This window comes from Ornithorhynchus anatinus, chromosome 2 (assembly GCF_004115215.2).
Source record: "Ornithorhynchus anatinus isolate Pmale09 chromosome 2, mOrnAna1.pri.v4, whole genome shotgun sequence".
Lineage (NCBI taxonomy): Eukaryota > Metazoa > Chordata > Mammalia > Monotremata > Ornithorhynchidae > Ornithorhynchus > Ornithorhynchus anatinus.
In genome coordinates, this window is record NC_041729.1 from 35,174,363 (window position 1) to 35,198,151 (window position 23,789).

The 23,789-nt window shown below is 46.5% G+C and overlaps 2 protein-coding genes across 8 annotated transcripts in view; one reads left to right on the forward strand and one right to left on the reverse strand.

Annotated features, from left to right (window-relative positions):
- Window positions 1-341: 341 nt before the first annotated feature.
- Window positions 342-14,684, forward strand: PLD6 (phospholipase D family member 6). Its single transcript, XM_029058309.2, has 3 exons — window positions 342-786; window positions 7,319-7,585; window positions 12,516-14,684. Exons 1-3 carry the CDS (start codon window positions 342-344, stop codon window positions 12,578-12,580), a joined length of 777 nt encoding a protein of 258 aa, XP_028914142.1. The 3' UTR covers window positions 12,581-14,684.
- The window catches only part of LOC100080128 (myosin phosphatase Rho interacting protein), a 204,540-nt gene continuing 191,236 nt past the window's right edge, over window positions 10,486-23,789 (reverse strand). For 4 of the 7 annotated variants that reach the window (XM_029053589.2, XM_029053580.1, XM_029053578.1 and 1 more), the window contains 2 exons: window positions 23,377-23,462; window positions 10,486-17,108 (listed from right to left, as the gene is read on the reverse strand). In XM_029053589.2, the coding sequence (XP_028909422.1) occupies window positions 17,037-17,108; window positions 23,377-23,462 (158 nt within the window). In that variant the 3' untranslated portion in view covers window positions 10,486-17,036. Of the gene's footprint in view, window positions 17,109-22,627; window positions 22,693-23,376; window positions 23,463-23,789 lie in introns of all 7 variants that reach the window. The other 3 variants (XM_029053583.2, XM_029053595.2, XM_029053586.2) reach the window with 2 other exon arrangements.

Here is a 23,789-nt window from a genome sequence, read left to right on the forward strand (position 1 = left end):
GGGGGGGGGGAGACTGCACAGGCGCAGTGCTTCGAGCCCAGGGTCCGCGTGCCGCGGGCGACGTGGGGGGGGGGGAGACTGCACAGGCGCAGTGCTTCGAGCCCAGGGTCCGCGTGCCGCGGGCGACGTGGGGGGAGGGGGGGGAGGCTGCGCAGGCGCAGTGCCTCGAACCCGGGTCCGCGTGCCTCGGGCGTGGAGGCGGGGGAGGCGGCGCAGGCGCAGCGCCTCGAGCCCAGGGTCCGCGTGCCGCGGGCGACGTGGGCGGCGGCGGGGAGGCGGCGCAGGCGCAGCGCCTCGAGCCCGGGGGGCGCGTGCGGCGGGGGGGCGGCGGGCGTGAGGCGATGGTGGGGCGGCGGCGGTGGCTGTGGGCGGCGGGGCTGTGGGCGGCGGGGCTGGCGCTGGCGCTGGCGGCGGAAGCGCTGGTGGGGCGCTGGCGGCGGGGGCGGCGGCGGGCCCCGCGGCGGGGGGTCCTCTTCTTCCCCTCGCAGGTGACCTGCACGGAGACGCTGCTGCGGGGCGGCGGGGCGGGGGCGGGGCCGGGGCCGGGGCCGGGGCCGGGGGGCTGCCCCTGCCGCCTGGCCCACGGCGACAGCGCGCTCAGCCGGCTGATGGCCTACCTGCTGTCGGCGCGCTCCAGCCTGGAGCTCTGCCTCTTCGCCTTCTCCAGCCCGCAGCTCGGCCGGGCCGTGCAGCTGCTGCACCAGCGCGGCGTCCGCGTCCGCGTCGTCACCGACTGCGACTACATGGCCCTCAACGGATCCCAGATCGGCCGCCTCCGCAAAGCCGGTAACCGCCCCGCGCCGCCCTCCTCCTCCTCAGTCGGGCATTCGTCCCCTACCATAGAGAAGCAGCGCGGCTCAGTGGAAAGAGCCTGGGCTTTGGAGTCAGGGGTCATGAGTTCGAATCCCAGCGCTGCCACTTGTCGGCTGTGTGACTGTGGGCAAGTCACTTCACTTCTCGGGGCCTCAGTTAGCCCATCTGTAAAATGGGGATGAAGACTGGGAGCCCCATGTGGGACAACCTAATTCCCCCGTGTCTCCCCCAGCGCTTAGAACAGTGCTCTGCACATAGTAAGCGCTTAACAAATACCAACATTATTATGGATTGGGCGCTTACTACGCTGGACTGAGCGCTGGCAACGGACAGTTTGGCAACAGGTAGAGGAAGCGCCAGCTGAACACCACCGCTCTTCTTACAATTCAGTAGTATTCATTCATTCATTCATTCAATAGTATTTATTGAGCGCTTACTATGTGCAGAGCACTGTACTAAGCGCTTGGGATGAACAAGTCTGTAACAGATAGAGACAGTCCCTGCCGTTTGACGGGCTTACAGTCTAATCGGGGGAGACGGACAACAAGAACAATGACAATAAATAGAGTCAAGGGGAAGAACATCTCGTAAAAACCGATGGCAACTAAATAGAATCAAGGCGATGTACGTTTCATTAACAAAATAAATAGGGTAACGAAAATATATACAGTTGAGCGGACGAGTACAGTGCTGTGGGGAGGGGAAGGGAGAGGTGGAGGAGCAGAGGGAAAAGGGGAAAAAGAGGGTTAAGCTGCGGAGAGGTAAAGGGGGCATGGCAGAGGGAGTAGAGGGAGAAGAGGAGCTCAGTCTGGGAAGGCCTCTTGGAGGAGGTGAGTTTTAAGTAGGGTTTTGAAGAGGGAAAGAGAATCAGTTTGGCGGAGGTGAGGAGGGAGGGCGTTCCAGGACCGCGGGAGGACGTGAGCCAGGGGTCGACGGCGGGATAGGCGAGACCGAGGGACGGCGAGGAGGTGGGCGGCGGAGGAGCGGAGCGTGCGGGGTGGGCGGTAGAAAGAGGGAAGGGAGGAGAGGTAGGAAGGGGCGAGGTGACGGAGAGCCTCGAAGCCTAGAGTGAGGAGTTTTTGTTTGGAGCGGAGGTCGATAGGCAACCACTGGAGTTGTTTAAGAAGGGGAGTGACATGCCCAGATCGTTTCTGCGGGAAGATGAGCCGGGCGGCGGAGTGAAGAATAGACCGGAGCGGGGCGAGAGAGGAGGAAGGGAGGTCAGAGAGAAGGCTGACACAGTAGTCTAGCCGGGATATAACGAGAGCCCGTAACAGTAAGGTAGCCGTTTGGGTGGAGAGGAAAGGGCGGATCTTGGCGATATTGTAGAGGTGAAACTGGCAGGTCTCGGTAACGGATAGGATGTGTGGGGTGAACGAGAGAGACGAGTCAAGGACGATACCGAGATTGCGGGCCCGAGAGACGGGAAGGATGGTCGTGCCATCCACGGTGATAGAGAAGTCTGGGAGAGGACCGGGTTTGGGAGGGAAGATGAGGAGCTCAGTCTTGCTCATGTTGAGTTTTAGGTGGCGGGCCGACATCCAGGTGGAGACATCCTGGAGGCAGGAGGAGATGCGAGCCTGAAGGGAGGGGGAGAGGACAGGGGCGGAGATGTAGATCTGCGTGTCATCTGCGTAGAGATGGTAGTCAAAGCCGTGAGAGCGAATGAGTTCACCGAGGGAGTGAGTGTAAATGGAGAACAGAAGAGGGCCAAGAACTGACCCTTGAGGAACTCCAACAGTTAAAGGATGGGAGGGGGAGGAGGCTCCAGCGAAGGAGACCGAGAATGACCGGCCAGAGAGGTAAGAGGAGAAGCAGGAGAGGACAGAGTCCGTGACACTTACTATGTGCAGAGCACTGGACTAAGCGCTTGAAACGGACAGTTCGGCCACAGGTAGAGACAGTCACCTTGCACCACCCCCGGCACTCAGAACGGTCCTTGGCGCGTAGGAAGCGCTGACCAAACGCCACCACTCTTCTTATAATTCAGTAGTATTTATTAAACGCTTACTATGTGCAGAGCACTGGACTAAGCGCTTGAAACGGACAATTCGGCCATAGGTAGAGACAGTCACCTTGCACCCCCCCCCCCCGGCGCTCAGAACGGTCCTTGGTGCGTAGGAAGCGCCGACCAAATGCCACCACTCTTCTTATAATTCAGTAGTATTTATTGAGCGCTTACTATGTGCAGAGCACTGGACTAAGCACTTGAAACTGACAATTCGGCCATAGGTAGAGACAGTCACCTTGCATCCCCCCCCCCCCCCCCCCCCCCCCCCCCCCCCCCCGGCACTCAGAACCGTCCTTGGTGTGTAGGAAGCACCGACCAAATGCCACCACTCTTCTTATAATTCAGTAGTATTTATTGAGCGCTTACTATGTGCAGAGCACTGGACTAAGCGCTGGGAACGGACAATTCGACAACAGGTAGAGACAGTCACCTTGCATCTCCCCAGCCGCTCAAAACCGTCCTTGGTGCGTCAGGAGCGCCGACCGTACGCCACCGCTCTTATAATTCAGTAGCATTTATTAAACGCTTACTATGTGCAGAGCACTGGACTAAGCGCTTGAAACGGACAATTCGGCCATAGGTAGAGACAGTCACCTTGCTTCCCCCCCCGGCGCTCAGAACGGTCCTTGGTACGTAGGAAGCGCCGACCAAATGCCACCACTCTTCTTATAACAACAATGTTGTTGTGTTGTTGTGTGCTTAGTATGTGCCGAGCACTGTTCTGAGCGCTGGGGGAGATCCAGGGTCATCAGGTGGTCCCATGTGAGGTTCACAGTCTTCACCTCCATTTTACAGATGAGGGAACTCAGGCCCAGAGAAGTGAAGTGACTGGCCCACAGCTGCCAGGTGGCCGAGCTGGGATTCGAACCCATGACGTCTGACTCCCCAGCCCAGGCTCTTTGCACTGAGCTGTTCTAATAATAAGAACACTGCTTCTTATAATAATAATGATGGTGTTTGTTAAGCGCTTACTGTGTGGCCGGCCCTGCACCAAGCGCCGGGGTGGATACCAGCAAATCGCATTGGACACAGCCCCTGTCCCCCGTGGGGCCCCCAGTCTTAATCCCCTTTTACAGATGAGGGAACTGAGGCCCAGAGAAGGGAAGCGACAGGCCCAAGGGCACACAGCAGACGAGCAGCAGAGCTGGGATTAGAACCCACGTCGTCCGACTTCCCAACCCATGCTCTCGCCACTATGCCACTATTGAACTCTGTCAAGCGCTTAGTACAGTGTCCTGTGCACAGCAAACACTCAATAAATGCAACTGAATGAATGAAAGGGAGTGGGAAGTGCGGTGCAGTGGCTACAGCCCGGGCCTGGGAGTCAGAAGGTCATGGCTCCTAATCCCGATTCTGCCACTTATCTGGTGTATGGCCTTGGGTAGGTCACTTGATTTCTCTGTGTTTCGGTTACCTCACCTGTAAAATGGGGATTGAGACTGGGAGCCCCACGAGGGACGGGGCTGGGTCCAACCCGATTAGCTGGTATCCACCCCAGCGCTTGGTACAGGGCCTGCCACATAGTAAGCGCTTAAAGGATTGTTTTTATGGGGTTGTTCAGGGGACTCCCCCCTTGCCTTTTATGTGTCCTTTTTGGGGTGGGGGGTGCGAATCACTTGCGAGAGAGACAGTGTTTGTTACCTTCTCTGGGGGCTGAGAGGTCTCTCCCCACCCCCAGACCTCCAGCATTTATGTCCTTATCTGTAATTTTATTTGTTTATTTTTATTTATTTATTTAATTTATTTATTTGTATTGGTCTCCCCCTTCCCCCCACCCCCACCGTAAGCTTCTCGTGGGCAGGGAGTGTCACTTTTTAGTATTGCCTTGGACTTTCCCAAGCGCTTAGAACCGTGCTCTGCACACAGTAATTATTAAGTGCCGTTGAGTCGTTTCCAATTCATTGCAAATCCATGGGTAAAGTTGGCCAGAAGGTCCTGCCCAATGCCAGAATCCCCAACTTTGCTAAGGGTTCTTCCGTTATCGTTACTCTAGTGTCTCTCTCTAGCTGCCGGCCTGACTCTTCCTCTTTTTCCCCTCGGCTTTTCCTACCACTGGTGTCTTCTCCGGAGAGTTAGTCTTCCTGGTGAGGTGTCCAAGCTATGCTCATCCAAGGCGAGTCATTTGGCCTTCCAAAGACCAGACCACTTTGGCCTGATTCGCTCCAAAATCCCTCTGTTTGTTTTTTCGGGCCATCCATGGTGTTCACAAAAGCAACACGTTTTAAAAGAGTCGATGTTCTTTCTATCCTGGTTGGTTTTTCCACTGTAAGCGCTCAATAAATAGGAGGGAGTGAATGAATGAGTGAGTGAGTGAACGGCGTTTCACGTGCGTGAGCCGAGGGAAACTCGAGGCCTCCGCCCAGTCGCGGGGGGCAGGGGGGCGGTTTGAGGAGACCCCGGTGGGGACCCCGACTCCCTGACTCCCTTGACCCCCCTGACCCCTTGTGACACACAGCCCATCCTTGGAACTGCCCATTGCAAAGGTGCAGGAATAGCTTGGGGAAAGGAGAAACACACTTCACACACCCTCATTAGCCCCACCTTTGAACCTCTCCTAAAAGGCAACCCCAAACCCTTGAATAATGAGCCCCACGTTTCTCCTCTCCCACTCCTTTCTGCATGACCCTTGACTTGCTCCCTTTGCTCTCCCCCACTTCCCGGCCCCACAGCACTTAATGTGCATGTCTGCCATTGTATTTGTTTATATAGCTGTCTGCCTCTAGTCTCTAAGCCCACTGTGGGCGGGGAATGTCTCTGCTTATTGCTGAATTGTTCTCTCCCAAGTGCTTAGTACAGTGTTCTGCACACTATAAAGTGCCCGATAAATACGAATGAATGAATGAACACTTCTGCACCCCCCCACCGCCCCATTCGGTGGAATACTTGGGAAAAGTAAAAGAGCCCAAATAGAAGAGGCGGTAGGTGCTGCACGCCGGCAGGAGGATTCACAAACCGGTTAATAAGGCATTGAAATAAGAATTGGCTGCTTTAAAGTGGGTAATTTCTCCAGGGTCGGTAGTGTTGATGAAAATGGAAAATAATTGTTAGGGCCTTATTCAGATAAAAAGACTAATAGGGGTTTAAGTGGGGAACTCTAATTCAGGAGATTTTTTTTTTTAAAACGACTTCCTTTGTGTTATCTCCGCGGGCACTGATCGTTTCTGGCCTGATGAAACTTCAGTTTTTTCTAATGGTATTTAAGTACTAAGTGCTGGGATGGATACAGATTAATCCAGGTTGGACATAGTCCCTGTCCCACATAGGGCTCACAGTCTTAATCCCATTTTACAGAGGAAGTAACTGAGTCACAGAGAAGTGAAGTGACTTGCCCAAGGTCACACAGCAGACACGTGGTGGAGCTGGAATTAGAACCCAGATCCTTCTGGCCCCCAGTCCCATGCTCAGTCCACTAAGAGATACACTGTTTCTCAATCTTTACCTAGGAGACTCAGGATGTACAAAGTAGTATTTGATTTTTGATATCTCATAGCCTTTATATAAAGCTTAAGTAAAATGTCACCAGCTAAATATAAAATAAAAAAGGCTTAAATTCAGATTTGTTTGCAGTGTGACTCCTAAGAAAGAAAATGTTTTGAATTTGGCTAGATCAAAGTCCCAGTAGGTTAAAGATGGACATACAAATGAAGTTTCTCCGTAGCAAGTATATAACCTTTTATTTTTCTTGTCAGGGGACTGTTGCATCCATGTCCTTGAATTAGGTCCAGAGTAGCTGAAGGTTTGAAAGTGAATCTGTAGTTGGTGCTTTGGCTTCTAACAGGCCTACAAGCAGCACCTGTTTTTAAAGTTCTTTCTCAGTACAGAGTTCGGTTGTTGCCATATCACCACCTAGGGCTAGGCTTATTCAGAGGGTAAGCAGGAGAAAATGGCCCTGGGAACAGCAGAGCTTTAGTGATGGTCACACTCTTTGAAGCCCTCTCTCGGGAATCTTAAAGTCAGAACCTGAACCAGGTTGGCAGACGTCTTAAATATTGCCACCAGTCATTCCCGAATCTCCCTTGCACCCTCTCCCCTGCTGGGATCCTGGACATCTTGGACATCCTGGGACCCTTATTAGACCTGCCCGGTTCCCACGAGCCCACTCTAGGAATTCTCAGAGCAAATCCCAACAGTATATAGTCCGACTCCCCTTTAGTCAAATTGAAAATGAGGTTGGAAGTGCCTTGGTTGTTGCGCTTCAGGTACATAGGCTGTGCGTGTAAAAGATACTGATGCTGATGTCATGGTTTTTTAATTTCTTTTCCAAGGGCTGTGACATTTGCCTCACAAAGGCCAAGGTTAATTGTTTCAGGTGAAGCTTTCTGTTGGGGTACAGGGCACCACGGATTGTAGACCCAGGGGGGTTATGCTAGGGGATTGTCCATTATGAGATGATGGAGTACACCCAAGTCCCCCAGAAGAGTAGGCTGGTGCACCCTGAAAACGTATTTACTTTGAGCTGGGTTTAGTGACAACAGGTTGATTTCCATTTTGCAGGCATCCAGGTTCGGCACGATCAAGACGTTGGCTACATGCATCACAAGTTCGCGGTAATCGATAAGAAGCTGCTTATCACGGGTTCCCTCAACTGGACCACACAAGCCATTCAGAACAATCGAGAGAATGTTTTGATTTTGGAGGATGAAGAGTATGTGAAGCCCTTCCTGGAAGAGTTTGAAAGGATCTGGGAGGAGTACAACCCAGCGAATTATACATTTTTCTCCCAAGAAAAGTCAAGGGAAACAGCTCAGAGACAACTTAGAGGTAGAAAATAATTGTTTTAAAATGTTGAAAAGTTATGTTGACCTTGAAAGAGTGCAAGCAATGTGTTTACAGTGGTATTTAGTTCTGTATTTGATTCTTTTAAAACAGGTAGCAAAGATGTGCCTGGATTTTGACCGGTATCCAAAGAGTGTGTTAAGTTTTCTCTTTCAAGGCAAAATGTTCTTTTATGGCATCTCTCTTAAAGAGTTAATGTGGAGAGAAAGCACATCTTCTGTTTTTCTCTTTTCTCCTCCTCCCAGTCACTCCCTGTAATCTCCCTTCTTCCTGCTTAACTTGGCCCTTCCATATTTTCTGCATCTTTGGGAGGTCGCGGGGGGGAGGGGGGGGGGGCATAAATCATAGCTAAATAAAGAGTACTCAGTATAGGTTATGGGAGAAATTGCCTCACTTGAAAACAATGCCTGCGGGAGCCCTCAACTCCAGGCCAAGTATGGGCAATTGACTAAGGTTGGATAGTTTTAAAAAATGGCACAACTCTTAATGTACAGCTGGAATATGTGATGTACCGCTCGTGTGTGTGTGCGCACACCCTTGCCTCTAGCCGCTTTGGCCCTGGCCAATTTTTTTTTCCACACCTCTGGGTCCGTGATGGTTTGCATGGGTGATCAAGAGTGCCCCAAGTCCATTTGCTAGGGAGGATGGGTAGGAAAGAAAAATGAAATGGCAGGGTTTTGAATCTCTGTGGGAAAGAGGGGCTTCTACACCCCCCTTTCCATTCTTTTATCTTTTTAGTCAGAGAACAATACCTGCCTTATGTTTTTGAAAAGACATTCCCATTCCTATCTTTCTGGAAACTGCCACAAACATTCTACAATTGTCTTTGCTTGTATGGTAGATTTTAAAGGTTAAACATCTTGAATAAGTTTTCTGCATTTCTTCAACAATGCATTGCAGTGTTCCAAGTTATTTTTCTTCCCATGTACATGTTTATCTTATTTAATTATAGATTGAATAACAATCTAAAACAGTCCTTTTCATCTCGCTGGGACTAAAGGGCTAAATGGTAAGGGTTTAGCCGTAGCTATTCTTAGTGGCCATTTTGAAATATTCAGTATTTGGGGGTTGAGGCGGCCGTCTCATTTGAGCGATAGCTCCAGTCAGTTGAATGCTGTCAGGTCGAACTACCTGCTGTCTTTTCATTGGTCATGTTCCGGTCATTGACGGATAAAGTGCCTATTCGGCATATCAGTTATACAAGCATTTGGTTGAAAGTGTATGTAATCTAACTAGAATCCCCCAGAGGGGTAATACTGATGATTTTAGGGAAATAATCCTAGCCTACTTGTGTAAAAGTTAAACGTAAGTGGCTGTCCAAAGTTGGTTAAGAAAATACCAAAGTGTGCTTAGCCATTGGGCACTACATTCTTCTAAAGTAGTTCTTGCTGCCAACCCCACACCAAATCAAGGCTATAATTGGAAGAACCTGTTTTGATGAGATTGTATGTGGAGGGGGGAAAAAAAAAATCACTTTGTTTCTCCTTGACTTAGTTGAGTAAGTCTAGTCTATGTTTCTTCAGATACATATGTTCAGAAAAGAAAATGTTAGGAGGGTGTCCCCCTAAAGAGACAGAAAGGGGATTACTGCCTAAGCATAGTCCATCAGAGCTGTAACAAGACTACCTGCCTGTCAGCTCTTAAGAGGTGTCAGAAACAGTGTAGTCTTGCTTAAATACTCCAGTATTGTCCCATTAATCCTACACGGATACGTTTGTCAAACAGTGTGTTAACTGAGTTGCCCTCACTGGCAAAATAAAGTTAACCTACTGCTTTGAAATAGCCCATTTAAAATAAATTCAGGGAATTAACTTTTTTTTCCAAAGTTTTGGCGAAGAGGGCAGTGGGAAGTAGAATCTAGTCCCTAGGAGGGCTCTGTGTAACTAATGAGTAGAGGCAGGTGAGAGTAGGGAGGGAAGTGAGCAGGAAGGAGGGTTTACCTCTTCCTCTCCACTGTAGCCATGGGCAGATCAGAGTTATGAAGAACATTAGTTATACAAGCATTTGGTTGAAAGCCTATGTAATCTTACCAGAATCCCCCAGAGGGGTAATACTGATGATTGTAGAGAAATAATCCTAGCCTACTTGTGTAAAAGTTAAACGTAAATGGCTGGCTGTTCAAAATTGATTAAGAAAATACCAAAGTGTGCTTAGCCAGCAGACCCACATGTAGGATTTGAAAGTTCCTGAAACTAAGGGATTCACAACTCCTTAATTCGGCACGACTCTTAAAGATCAAATATCAAATGGCTTTATAGTCCTGACAGCACGGTAGCAGTACTTGTGTTCACACCTACGGTGCAAGAGTAGACTAGGAGGTACTGACTGTGAATTTAAGCAGCTGTTTAAGGGTCTGTCCAGGTTTGGTGCAAGGGTGATCAGCCCAGAACAACTCCCTCTGTCTCCCTGTGTGGAGTTATTTGCTGTCAGACAAAGCAGTGAAAGCAGGAGAATAAAACAAATGCAAATGAGTCTTTGCCCTTGGTTATGAGACCTGGTGTGCTTGTTTGGGTTGTACCCCTAGGGACTTCAATTTTCTTTGTTTAAACCACTCTTAAAATGAGAGCAAGAACGCTACTTTCCAGGCTTTGGAACTCAGTCCTAAGAAAGTAAGCCTAACAGAAGCTCAGGCCGAGTTGAGCTCTTCTTGCCTATAGAGTAAAGCCTCTTCAACCTCAGTGGCTATTTGACACTTTTACAGATGCGCCCTTTACTTTTCTCTAAATAGCTTCAGAGTTCCTCCTTGTAAGCAAGTAAAAAGAGACCAGATGAAATTTAAATCAATGAATTCTTCAGTACTCAGTTACCATCCTGCCCGCCCCCCCCCCCAACTGTATTTACTCTATAATTAATTCCCTCTAGTAACATTACACAGCATGCAAAAGGGTGGTGCAAAAATAGTTTATTACGATATAGTTTATGTAAAGTTAGGTAATATTTACAAAATAAAAATGATCAGCTACATCCATGGGAATCTAGCATGTCACACAAGGTTTTAAGGAATAAATAGTGACAAAGTGACACTTCAATTACAGTGAACAATTGATCAGGAACAATGGCTAAAAAACAGTCCCACAAAAGTTAAACCGAGAAGGTTTGGACTGAATTAAATTGAAAGGAGTGAGGGGGAAGGGAAGGAGGGAGAGAATTTTGTAGTAAATTAGTATCCCCTTTCAAAAGAACATGGAGGGGCCACAAACCAGGAAGGTCAAAAGCTTAGAGGAGCTCTGCCTTATGCCTTCCCTTTACATTTGCGGCTGGTTAGGTTTTATTGTCAGGCTCTGTACTTGTTCTTTCCCCGGCCCCTCCCTCTCTCACGCTGTTTTAGCCTTGTGCACAGACTCCTTAGTTCAGTGCAACAATATTGTTAATTGCATACATACAGACACCTGTAAGTTTGTTCTCTCTTTGTTAAATTATTCAAGCAGGAAAGTGGTTAGTATGGACTTGTAATGTTCTCTTCAGTGAGTCGCCTAATAGTTTCCCTCCCATGTAATAAAGCACTGGTCATTAATACTTCAATGAAGACACCCCCATTGATAACTGCAAGTAATGTACAAGCAAAGGATTGGTTGAAGGAAACAAATCTGTAAAATGAGAAAAACAATTCTAAATATTACTCATTGCCCTTTTACAATTGTTTTTACAACCATACAATTTTCTCCTAGCGCAAAACTTCTGGTCTGGAAACTACTCTGACCTACTTTCTCCAAGTGGGAGGTGAATTCCCAAATCTTTCTCCTTTGAATAGTGAATATATCAGAACCAGTAGCTCTGTCGGCGCAAGGAGAAAGTTAGTGCGTGAGTGGGGTGGGGCAGGAGTGAGGTTTCTGAGCAGATAACCTCCAAAATGGATGCTTAACAGTTAGTCGAGATTATACAGGAATAGTCTCTGGGATCACAATCCGCTACTGCCCTCCACAACTTCATTCCTCTAATAATTCCAAAGTAAAGGTGAGGAGCAGATTTAAATAACTACAACAGAGAGTTAGACATTTGCTTTTAGGATGTCTGGTTATATTTAATGGACTTCCAAATCAGCCTCTAATGTTTTGTTATCTGACTCTCACCAACACTGTGTATTGTATCTCAATAGCTTCTATGTTCTCTATTAAAAAAACTGCTTCCAGAGTGTATTTCAGCATCTTTCATGTTACTGTACAACATAAAAATGGGAAGAGACTTATGGTTTAATTGTATTATCTATTTAGCCCTAGGGGATCACTTTGCTGGTGCCCAAGGGTCATCATTTACATGCCAAATAAAAAAAACCAAACCCAAATGTCTCAAGTCGTGTGAGTTTGAGTCCTAATGGAGTTAACAAAGCAAATTTTCTCCCCTCCGCCCTTGGGAATAACTGCCACCTTCTAAATACAGTGTTACCCCTGTGTCAGAGGTTTAGTTTTCAGACACTGAACACTTTTGGACCAGTATTTTCAAAACCAGAGGTGTGTCAGTTAAGGATTCCAAGAGGTTTTATAACGGTCATCAGATGCATTCCAAGAGGATGCTGCACACCCACATCTTTTCCTTTGGCTTGAAAGAGGAATGTTGGTACTAGAGAAGTTTTTAAGAAAACAAAACAAAACCCAAAACACCTAGCTTTAAGTCACAAACCTCCCTCCCTGCTGAGTAATAAATATTTACATTGTTTGTTTAGAATACTATAGTTTTTAAATTTAAGGAGAATAAACCAAGCTTTTTAAAAGGGAAGCACAAGCATCACGAAGTGTACATGAGCTTTTTAAGAGTTCACAGTCTAGGTACTGTATATGAGCCATGGGAGTAGCCTAGGTTTAAGTGGAATTCCAATCAAGTACTGTTTAAGCAGCAACAAATTTCAGAATGTTTAATGCTTAGCCCCAAGCTGTGACTACCTACCTACTAAAAAGTTCTCATTTCTGTTTCATTCAAGTGCCGCGGGGACAAAAGGAGTACACTCAGGAAAAGTTCATGACATTGGTGCCAAAGAAAAAGTGACAGGTTAGCATCCCCTATAAGATGAGCTTCGAACTGGAAGTATTTATATTCTGCATTTATGTATTGAATTTGATTACATCTTCCTGTCAAAAGAGCTTAACATTTGGTTTTACTCAACCTCGCAATCTGGTTCTTTTCTTTTTAAAGCTTCAATTTTTGTAAAATGTGGTGACCTGCCCCCCCCAAAATAAAAAAGGACAAGGATGTAGAAACAATATACTTTGTCCTTTAAGAACAATCGAGGCTATAGCTGCTATAGTGCCCTGGAGTACAAAGGGTGCTCAGGCCCAGCAAGAAGGGAAAGTGAATTACAAAATATTTTGCTGATTATTGCATAAACATGATCCTGCTGTTGGCACCGAGGAAAAGCTGTAGGTTTTGTTACTTTAACAACTGTAAAGCAATGCAGGTTTCTTTCATAATAGAAAGCCTGAGCTAAGAAGTTTGCTTTTGGTCTTTTGGGAGGGGAATGAGCTGGAGGGAAAAGGACGAAAAGGAACTACTCTGCTGCCAATGGCAAAAGGAGAACGGAGCCACTGGAGGGCAGATGTCAATGCTTGCTAACCAAGTTTAGCTTGAAGTTTCCTGAAAAGCCCTTAGGAAGTCTGACAGCATTCACTCATTAAGAAAGTGTTCCTTGATGAGGGCATTTTGGCATGGCTGTAAATCACTTTCCTTCTCACAATAAACTGAAGGGCAGCAGTTGGGGTCATCCCCCTCCCCCTGTATAAAGAGAAGAAAAGGGGCCCGTTCCACCAGTGTCGGTGAGAAATGTATTAAAGCCCTCTTAAATTTAAAACATGAAAACTTAAATGAGGTTTTTTGGGGTTTTTTTTTTTAAGCCCAAGCCATATCCATTTCATCTTTTCTCTCCTTGCACTATTGCTGTTTGCCCCAGAATCTTCCAAGTTGGAAACCAAAATGTTTACATCCTTTTTGAGCGGATTTGAAAGTGAGGGTCTTGGAAGCATTCTCTCGGTCAGAGCACCTCATCTGTTAACTTGTTCCGACGGAAAACTTTTGTTCATCTAGATCAGGATAGTTTTACCGTAGGGGATGGGGAAGTCACCGAATAGGTAGGGTGGCTAAGCCTGAACCAAGGAAAGGAATCCAGAGCAACTGGACTCCTATATTTCCTTTCACACCTCAACGGGAAAAGCTATTCCCTGGAGGAACTCAACACTACTGGCCATCTCTCAAGTGGGCTGCTCTTGAATCAAGGTAGGCCCTGTAATGAAAGCAAAACAAGCTTGTAATCAAGCCCGTGTTTGGCCATACGCTAAGAATAGCTGTGATGCATCAAACAGGCAGCTAAAGATCCAGAGAAACCTGAAAATTGGACACTAGAGGATGGTTTGTTTACCTTCCACTGTGGCTTTGGGGATAATAATTAGTTGGCTCAAAGTGCTTCAGAAAGTTATTTCCAGTGGTAGATCTTTTTTGCGATAACCTCCCCCTTAGCTTCCTTCAACTTCCAATTGGCTGTTCTTGATGGTGCACGACTTCTTGCAAACAAACCTGATTTGCAGTATATACAGTTTCTCTCTCTCTATGTCTAGATAAGTACTACATAACCAAGAGATATTTACAGTTCTGGGAGTTGCAGTGAGATATGCATGAACACCCAAGTTTAAACCATTTAAAACTGAAGACTCCCACACTTTCATCATCTCTGACCCATGCACAGTTTCAAATCAGAGAAATGGAACTATTCAAAATAGCTACAGATTATACCTGGCTTGTTCCTCATGCACACACAAATACACACCACCACCCCCACGCAAATAACATCTGTAGAACGAGCCGAAAGGTAAGACACGTGTGAAATAAATGGTGCCATTTCCTTGCCATAAGAGAGTCACCACAGTGACGAGAAGTTCTGTTTAGTGCTCAGGATGCTTTAGCATGCACAAAACTAAACATACTCTACTTTTCCCCAGATAGAAGAAGAAGTATGGTACTACACTAAAATGCTGTTTGGTGAACGCCTGTCTACTTCTACAATTTTTTTTTAAGCTATCATTCAAACTATTTGACGTGCTATTTCTCTCACTACTTGCATTATCAGGTTCTCTCATTAAAGCACTTACATTTTGCAAATCCATCATTGTGGTGCTCTCTCATTCACATTTATACTTGCTGGGTCAAAGGATACTTGTGCGATCCTCCCTCTGACATCAGTAATTCAGTTCTCTTTCTGCGAATACACCAAACTAAGTGGGTCCAAAGCGCTTCCTAGGTCTCCCAACAGCATACTACCATCAGCTGCTGCCTTAAAAAATGGATTTCGTTCTACCTCTGGATGATGATCACACCTCAGTTCCCAAAAAGTCTCTCTGCCTTGCTTGCTAGTGTCACCTGTAATTTCACACCCTCGTCCTGGAAGACTACCACCTGGTGATCCAAGTAACAAAAAAAGAAACAAGCTCCTGTTAAAAAAGAAAAAAAAAGCATTTGCTGTACCAGCGTCTACATTTTTACGGACTTCGGTAAGACCTACACACTTGGCCCAAGAGTCTGATGGATGTGTGAGTCAAAGGGCACTGGAAGCCCAAAGAAAACTGTTATTAGAACTGGAAGTCGTATAAAGAGCTAGGCCATCAGTCACACTTTCGCCCCAGCGCAAACAAAACGGGGCTACGGGTAAAGGATATGGCTCAGCTCAGCCTTGTAAGCAAGAAGAAAATGGTGACCTGACCACCTTTTATCTCGAGGCATAATGACAGAAAGCAACTGTTGCCATTCCTTTTCCTCATCTAGCATAATTATGACCAGCTCAGAGCAAATGGACAGTTTGCATACCCCCCCAAGCCCTTCAAATGAACATAGGAGAACACCTATTTTAATAGCTGACATTTAGGATTATTCTGAGTTTGGGGGGTTGGTTTTGGGTCAAGGAGGAGAAAGTCAAACCGACAGTGCAGGGTAACTAGGCCACAATACATAGTTTTTCCAGGGTTTAGGAGAACTGGGCTGAGCTCCCAAAGAAAAACTCTTTTAAAAAATATTTCTAGCCAGGTTGATTCACTGTTCTGCCCAGCTTTTCCATGGATACTATTTTAATTATTAACTTACTCTTTCCTGTGGGAAGCCCATTTGAACTCAGCAGGATAAGTGATTCCTATTCGCTTTTCAGTCACACCTGCCTACACATACGTCCCTCAAAAAGCCGAAATCTACCATTCTGGCATTCATTCTCTTTGGACACCCACTGTTGGAGAAGATGTTTACCTGACCAACAAACGTACTTACTGTGACTGAGATGACCATACCCTGCCTCGGGGACTAAAGCTGACTTGGTTTGGTTCAGAATTTTTCAAAAATAAAACGTACTTTTAAGATGAAACTTTTAAGCTGCAATCCACCTTCTGAGGCTGGAAGAGTACGTGTTCAATCAGCACGTTAAATGGACTTGTTTAACTGTACCATCAGCCTCATTCCCTTCTTCAGCAGAGATATTTTACCAAAGGCATCCAACCAAAGGAAAACTTCTGTTCTCGGGCAAGGAAGAAAAACAGACCTTTTCGGGGCTAGATTCATTTGGGGTTCACCACGTGAGACCTCTGAGAACACCTGGCTACGACAGAGAAAGGATCGGTCGGAGGAAGGAATGCGAGGGGGAGCTAGTCTTTTGTGCAAGATTTAATAAAAAAAGAACAAAAAATTAGGAACGATCTGTTTCAACAATTCTCCTGTTAAGAGTATGTTCGTCGGCCACAGTATTGCCACCGGGATGTGTGGTTCTAAACTGCATCAGTGGATCGAATCCCTAATGCTGTCATTCCCCCAAACTACAAATCCCTTATCACCACAGAGTTGAGCCAAAGGGAGCAGAATCACAACTGCACCACCACCTTTCTCTAACTTCGCTGCAGAAGGCCAGTGAGTTGTCAGTGCTAAAATCCAGGCAGAAATAGACTGTCTTTATGACTTTTCCTTGGAGAAACATAAAGTTAAGTATCTCACGGTGCCTTGGCTCAAAGTTACACCCAAGCACCAAATCACCGTCCGTAGAGCTAGATACGCCAAACTGGGCTCCGTTTCCATACCAGTATATTGGTAAATCAGAGCTAGCTTATCAATAGGCTACTGAGCCTTAATACTGACACTTAGTGTAATGAATTACAGTAAATAAGGTATTCTAATATAAACCGTCGAGAGGAGGAAGGGGAATTTCCTCCCCTCTCCAAATTCATTTAGTCATTTGGGGATTCAGTGGAAGAAAAGATGCTGGAGGGGTGGGGTAGAAGGGTTCAACCTGGTAGGGAATGGTGAGAGCTGCAATCCAAAAAAATCAGGCTCTTATCCCAAGCATCCACACAAACAACAGTTAATGATGACAATACTAATAACAATAATAATAATAATAAAAAATACGGTACAGACAAAAAACAGCGCTCGTGTTGTGCTGCTGCAAGCTGGGAGGGGGTGTGTGTTCAAGTTGGATGGGATACCACTAATTTTTCTTCAAGTCCCTGGATTCGAAGAGCTTCAGGCGTTCTTGCACTGTCAGGCCTTCCTTCAGACTCTAGACAAGGGCAAGATTGAAAAAGGACAACAGAGAAACCTTTTAGCACATCGGGTCACAGCCCTCAGGTTCAGAAATAAGCAACGAGAAAGGATGGAATACGTCGGGAGGAAACAGAAATGGTGCAGATGCTCAGGCAGGAGGAGGAAGAGGTCGGCCTCCTTTATGGAGAGATTAGTGGAACATGCTAAAGAGAAAAAAAAAATCTCATGAAGGGTTATTATTGGTGAATTGTGCCAGGTTTTTCTTTTCATAAAATTAACTGGATGATAAAGAGGAGGAAAAACAAAGGGAAGACCACGTGCACGAGAAGCTTAATTCTGCAAAATGAGCTCTGGAAATTGTATTCTGAGGGTGTGATTAGAATTCAAGTGCTTTCGGCATTACTCTAGTGAATGAGTATATGTAGGCGGTTTCCTTTTAATTCCTAAGAACATCTGAAATAGAGGCCAGAAGAATAACCTTTCCCTTCTCATTCCGTTTGTGGATTATGTCACCGGTAAATGCTTTAACGAGTGGAAAGAGGCTGAGGCAAATGAGAGCCCTGGGTGGAAACCCCAGCACTGCTTGCTACTGAGCCCTGTTTTACCCAACTTTAAAGGAATAACACAAGACTACTAGCCTGTGTCGTGAGGATCGATGAGCTCTTAGAAACATTCTGAGCTGCTCCAGGGCACGGAAGCCAAAAAAGGAAGTTTCACTCGTTTCTCCCCCTCCTGCTCTCCTGCCAGTTTTATACTGGTCGGTAGGTAGTATCTGCCACAAATCTTTGGCTAGATCTCTTCCGATTAGGAAGGCTGTTATTAACCATTTTAGAGTGGTGCTGGATTATGCTGACATGTCCATAACCCACAGTCAATGGGGGACCCCAGCTAAATTTAAAGCCATAGCCTGAGGTGAAAAATCTTGACACCAATGTTTGGGGGACATTATTTTTTTTTTAATTCTACCTGATGGACTTTGTCCTAAAGCATTTCTTTGTGTGAGAAACAATGGAAACGCTTTTCAGTAGAAGAAGCCAGAAAGGAAGAATAAATCTGACCTAAGACTACAGATCTGTTCCGTTAGTGAGAAATGTCTATTCTGAAGCCAAGGGCCCAAAGCTGCGTGGCTTCTTTCTCCCGCCTCTGGAGACCAGTCTAGTTCCAGACTGAGGAGGAGGGATCCCTAACTAGGCCGTCTGTCACACTGCACAGCAGTCCTAGAAGTTCCGCCCCAACCCCCGGGGAAGTTCCAGAACAAGAGAGATTGCTCTGGAACAAAGGGATCTGACAGGCTAGGATCACTTAAAAAAATCTGTATTTCCAAGTAGCCTTTAGTGAAACGTATTTCTTGGGCACTTATTGTGTGGAGAGCACTGCAGCCAGTCAGTTGTATTTACTGAGCACTTACTGTGTGCACAGCACTGTACTAAGCACTTGGGAGAGTACTATATAACAGACAGTGCTTGGAAGAATACATTATAACAATATAGCAGACACATTCCCTGCCCACAACGAGCTTTACTGTCTAGAACTGCTCTAGCCTCCTGGATTGGGCATTAACTGGGAGCAGAAAAGTCTTCACAGGGATAAAGTCATGCAGCCCAACAAAGTCGGGGTTAAATTAACCTCTAATAATAATAATAATAATTATGATATTTGTAAAGCCAGGCATTGTAATAAGTGCTGGGGTGAATATAAGCAAATTGGGTGTGACTCCCTCCAGCGTCAATCACCAAGAACCCTACAAACTTTGGGGCAGACCCCCAGCCACACCCACACACACCAGGGTTTTTATAATTTCATCAAGGGCCCTTCCACCTTCTTGTTCATCTCTGGACCATCTAAGAGTACCTTCAGTGAGAGTAACAGTGCTACTCTCCGAGATCCCAAGGCACACCCCTTACCTTCTCTGTGCCTCAGTTTCCTCATCTGTAAAATGAGCATAAAATATCTGTTTTCCCTCCTACTTAGACTGAGAGTCTCATATGGGGCAGGGATTGTGTCCCACCTGATTAACTTGTATCTGACCTAGCGCTTAGGAACAGTGCTTGGCATCTAGTAAGTGCTTAACCACTATCATAGCTATTATTATTACTATTAAAGCTACCAATAGAGATGCCGGAGGACATCCTCAACACACCCACAATTTATGAGGCACTAATACTTGGGGAACAGGTGGAAGATAAGGCCCTAGCAAAACCATCAGTGAACAAAAGAACTAAATATCTCTCTGGGCACAACTGTCTGGTAGTTTTATGTCACTGAAAACATACACTGGTGTGACCTTTCAGGAGATTTCTCAAAAGATGAGTTGCACAGGGTTTAAATCTCAGAAACTCCAGAAAACAGCTCCACTCCCAAGCGTGCAAAAAACCTCGGAAATTTTTTGTTCTTTTGCTTTCAAACATTAATTTGCTTGAAATTGGGGGAGGGGAGGGAGATGGCGGGAAGTACGAAATGATCAGCACCATCTCTAGAATAGAAGCTTATTGTGGCAGGGCTTAGTACAGTGCTCTGCATACACAGTGAGCGCTCAATGAATCGATCGACTGATTAGGCTGGGAATGGCAGTGGAGGGAGGAACCTAGGCGCTCCCACAGGAATTACCTCAACCACATTCCTGCTTAAGTCAATTTGTATCAGAGAAGCAGCATCGTCTAGTGGAGAGAGTATGAGCTCGGGAGTCAGAAGGACCTGAGTTCTAATCCCAGCTTCGCCACTTGTCTGTGGTATAATTTTGGGCAAGTCACTTAATTTCTCCGTGCCCGTTACCTCATCTGCAAAATGGAACAGGGACTGTGTCCAACCTGATTAGCTTCTATCTACCCACACATTTAGTTCAGTGCCTGGCACATAGTACGCGCTTAACAAATACCGTTAAAAAAACCAAAACAGTCCAAGAGAAAAGGATGTCTCCCACTGTCTTATAAAATTACTACTGTTTGTAATATCAAGATCATTGCTAAAGGGAATCTCCTGATAAAGGTATTTAAGTTCAAAATACGTCTGAGTTAATAATACTAATGTTGGTATTTGTTAAGCGCTTACTATGTGCCCAGCACTGTTCTAAGCGCTGGGGTAGACACAGGGGGAATCAGGTTGTCCCACGTGGGGCTCACAGTCTTAATCCCCATTTTACAGATAAGGGAACTGAGGCACAGAGAAGTTAAGTGACTTGCGCAAAGTCACACAGCTGACAAGTGGCCGAGCCGGGATTTGAACCCATGACCTCTGACTCCAAAGCCCATGCTTTTCCCACTGAGCCACGCTGCTTCTCTGTTTCAGGCCAAAAATCCTATGTGGAAATCTCTCACTCCAAGCTCATCCTTTTCAAAGACAAATGTCTGCATGTTAAAAACGAAATCAGAAGTAGCAGTTTTCAGTGCCAGGTAATTGCGGAAAACAAAACGAACTTGACCAGTTGAGATGTCTGATGGACAAAAAAAAATAGCTCATTTTTTTCAAAGCTTCATAAATCAGAGGACTTGAAACTCAATACCCTTTGCTTTTTTGCGGGCTGCCCATTCCCGGTTTCGCATATTCAGCATGACCTCACCGGCCATTAGTTTTATGGTTCAAGTCTCTTATTCATGAGGATTTGATCCCTGAAGAACTCCACAAGTCATAAAAGTGGTGACCAAAGAGGTCACTGCAAATTCCCAGGTTCATTCTGTCTTTCAGCCCATTGGCTGCAGGAAGTTGAAGGCTGTGTGGGAGCAAGGATGGAGCTGGATTCCCTCTCTGACACGGGAAAGCAAGCAAGGCAAGCCACACTCTTTTGAGGCGAAGTTAATAGCTCTCAGTTGGCCTGAATTCTCTTGGACCACAAGACCCCGGAACTGGAGGTTGGGTCCGTCCATCTCGATTATTTCCTTTAAAGATGTCCCTCCTCCTCACTTCCCTTTTAGCTTTCTTCAGGCAAAGCAGGTCAGGAACGAAGGGTTCCACCATTTTTGGAACAGGGTCACCTGCCACGGGCCCAAACCACACCCCGATGTGGGTTACTTTACTACAAGGCAGTTAATGATATCCTCGGGAGTCGCTGCTGGAATTTAACCATTGCCCAGCAGAATAGGAATGCAATGCGACAGCCAGAGGATACCTCTCAACTCGGCAGGGACGTTTTACATCAAATCCACAGCCGCTACGTACATACCTAAAAATGAACACGGTCTCACTCCCTCACCGGCAAAAGACTGCAACTGCCAACCACAAGTAGGCCAAAGTGGTCATTAAGGAAGCATCCCTTTGGATCTGATCTGCGCACTTAATCAAATGAGGAAGAACCGGCAGGAATATGACTTCCTAAAAAGCTCCCACTTGTCATTTTCCTCCAATTCCAATCGAAAAATAAGCTGGGAAGTTTCTTGTCGTGGTTTCTAGGCCTATTTCTCTTTTCCACCCATAAATCCTTGGATGGTGCCCACCATGGGTCAGAAGAAAGTCCCATTTGGCTAAAAGTGAGCCCAATTTTCCCAGTGCCTGGTACGGTAAATTAGGCCTCCGCCCTTGAGATGAAGTACAGTTCTTACAAAGACTTCTAAGGGCCCATTTAGTGCGCATAATTATGATGCTTACAGCAGTTCATTTGAAGGCTCCCTATTAGCCGAGAAGAGTTTGATGCTCCTCCCTAAGCGCCTCATCTACCATCTGGGCAGATACCTGGGCCCTGCGAGAACTGGACTCGACACGATAGTCCTTGCAGATATTTTCCAGACTAGAGAACATGGCTGATGACCAAAACATTGGTGTTATTCCATTCTTTTCCCCAGTAGGGAAAAAGGGGTAATGCAGAAAGTGGCACTGTGCACTTTTCTCATGTTTCGGTGGAGTGGTGACTGTGGTTTCAAGTGTGGCAAGGGCTCCTTTCTCTCAGCTAACAGCCTTTATCGGGTTTCCTGTTTCCCGAGCGGCTGACTCAATATTAAAAATCAGCCTCTTTACGCCAGTGGCAACCAAACGTTCCAGAACTCAATCTCCCTGCAAAGGGCATCATCCGATTTTCCGCCCTTCTCTTTCTCTTAAAGGAACCCATCCGAGCATGTTACAGGGAGCCGAGCTGAGGGCATGCACAGCTCATTCAACATGCACGCTGCCTGTTCTAGCCACATCCCCAGTGTGGCCTCGGATGCTCCACTAAGCCTGCTCGTCTCATCAAGACCCTCCACAGACAAGCTGGAAGCAGCCAGCTAGGTGCAGAACCAGGTTTCTCAATCCTCTCTCAAGGATCCCAGTTTAGGACCGGTGAGGTCAGCTGGATGACAGAGTGAGAGAGAGAGAGAGAGAGAGAGAGAGAGTGAGAAAAAAGAAGAGGGAGGGAGGGAGGGAAGGAGGGCGAGAGAAACCCTCCAGGACAAAGAAAGGGGACTTGGGTTGTTTTTTCCAAATGGAGCTTTCTGGGGGCGATAAATTAAAAGAGAAGAATTAAACAAAACACAGAGGAAGATTCTAGTTCGATACGGAGCTGTGAACAGTGCATGCAGAGTGTGGCTGCCCCTCGAGGGGGTCAGGGTGGCCGGTGGGTGTGGGTTTTACCTACATGACAGGGAACCTGGAATCTGGTTCGTTCAGTTATCCCATGAGACCTGCTCAATAACGGACTGTCAGAGGAAAGAGCAAAAATAAAAACAACAACAAGTACATAAATCCTAAATGCAGTCGAGTTTTCACGCTCCACCACCCGCCACCCCAGCCCTTCCCACGAGAGGGAGGAATGCTGTCTGCAAACAAATCTTCAGGACTGCACCAGCCTCCATGGAACGGAGAGGAACAACTGCTGATTACTCAGGGCAGGGGAGTGTCTGCCTTGCTCATTAGAGAATCGGTGGGTAGGGGAGGGTGGGGTGTGAATTCCCTCCCTCCCTCTCCTCCTAAACCAACACCCACACGAAATTCGGGGATCCAAAATTGGACCACGCAGACAAAAACGATGAGTGAAAAAGCCAAACCGGAACCTTAGACAAAATTTCTTGGCTCAGTTTTGCCTTTCGAAGGAGAAGGCAGAACAAAAATCCCATGCTAACTTTGAAGTTCTGCTTCTAACCGCTCTGGCCTCGTACGCTTTGGCAGCTAAGAGGAAGTCCAAAACTTTTCCGAGGAGAGAGGAATTCAATACTCTTCTCCTCGATGGTTAACAGCATAATCCGTAATCAGAGGTGATTTCTGGGAATCGCTGATGCCTCCTATTCTACCTTGGGATATTACTTCAGTATGTCTCACGGTATCTTTCCTCCAAGCTGTGAGGAGGAAGCCCACGGCACGTGGGAAAGGGGACACGGACTCACCTTTGACCTGATATTTCTTAGTTGTCGGCTAACACTGGATCTGTCCTTCTTCAAGAAGTCAGGGTTGCTTTTAGATTTCATGATATCTGGGGAAAGCAAAGAGACTCCTCAGTATTTGTTCTCCATCTTTTCAGAAGTATTCTTTGACAGATGGCAGAGCATGTCACAAGGAGAAAGTTACATCGGATATATTTGGTATATTTTCACCAGAGTCTGGGTCCTGTCTGGATGTGCCAGGACCACAATAATGATGATGATGATGACAATAAAAATAATAATAATACTAGTATTTGTTAAGCCCTTTCACGTGGCAAGCACTGTTCTAAGCGCTAGGGTAGATACAAGTGTATCAGGTTAGACCCAGTCCCTGTCCCACTTGGGGTTCACAGTCTAAGTAGGAGGGAGAACAGGTA

Excerpts from the sequence above, each read along its gene's own strand:
- PLD6 (XM_029058309.2), top strand. The coding sequence starts at position 342 with ATGGTGGGGCGGCGGCGGTGGCTGTGGGCGGCGGGGCTGTGGGCGGCG. Across the intron at positions 787-7,318 it reads CGGCCGCCTCCGCAAAGCCG|GCATCCAGGTTCGGCACGAT; the intron begins GTAACCGCCCCG and ends TCCATTTTGCAG. Across the intron at positions 7,586-12,515 it reads AGCTCAGAGACAACTTAGAG|TGCCGCGGGGACAAAAGGAG; the intron begins GTAGAAAATAAT and ends GTTTCATTCAAG.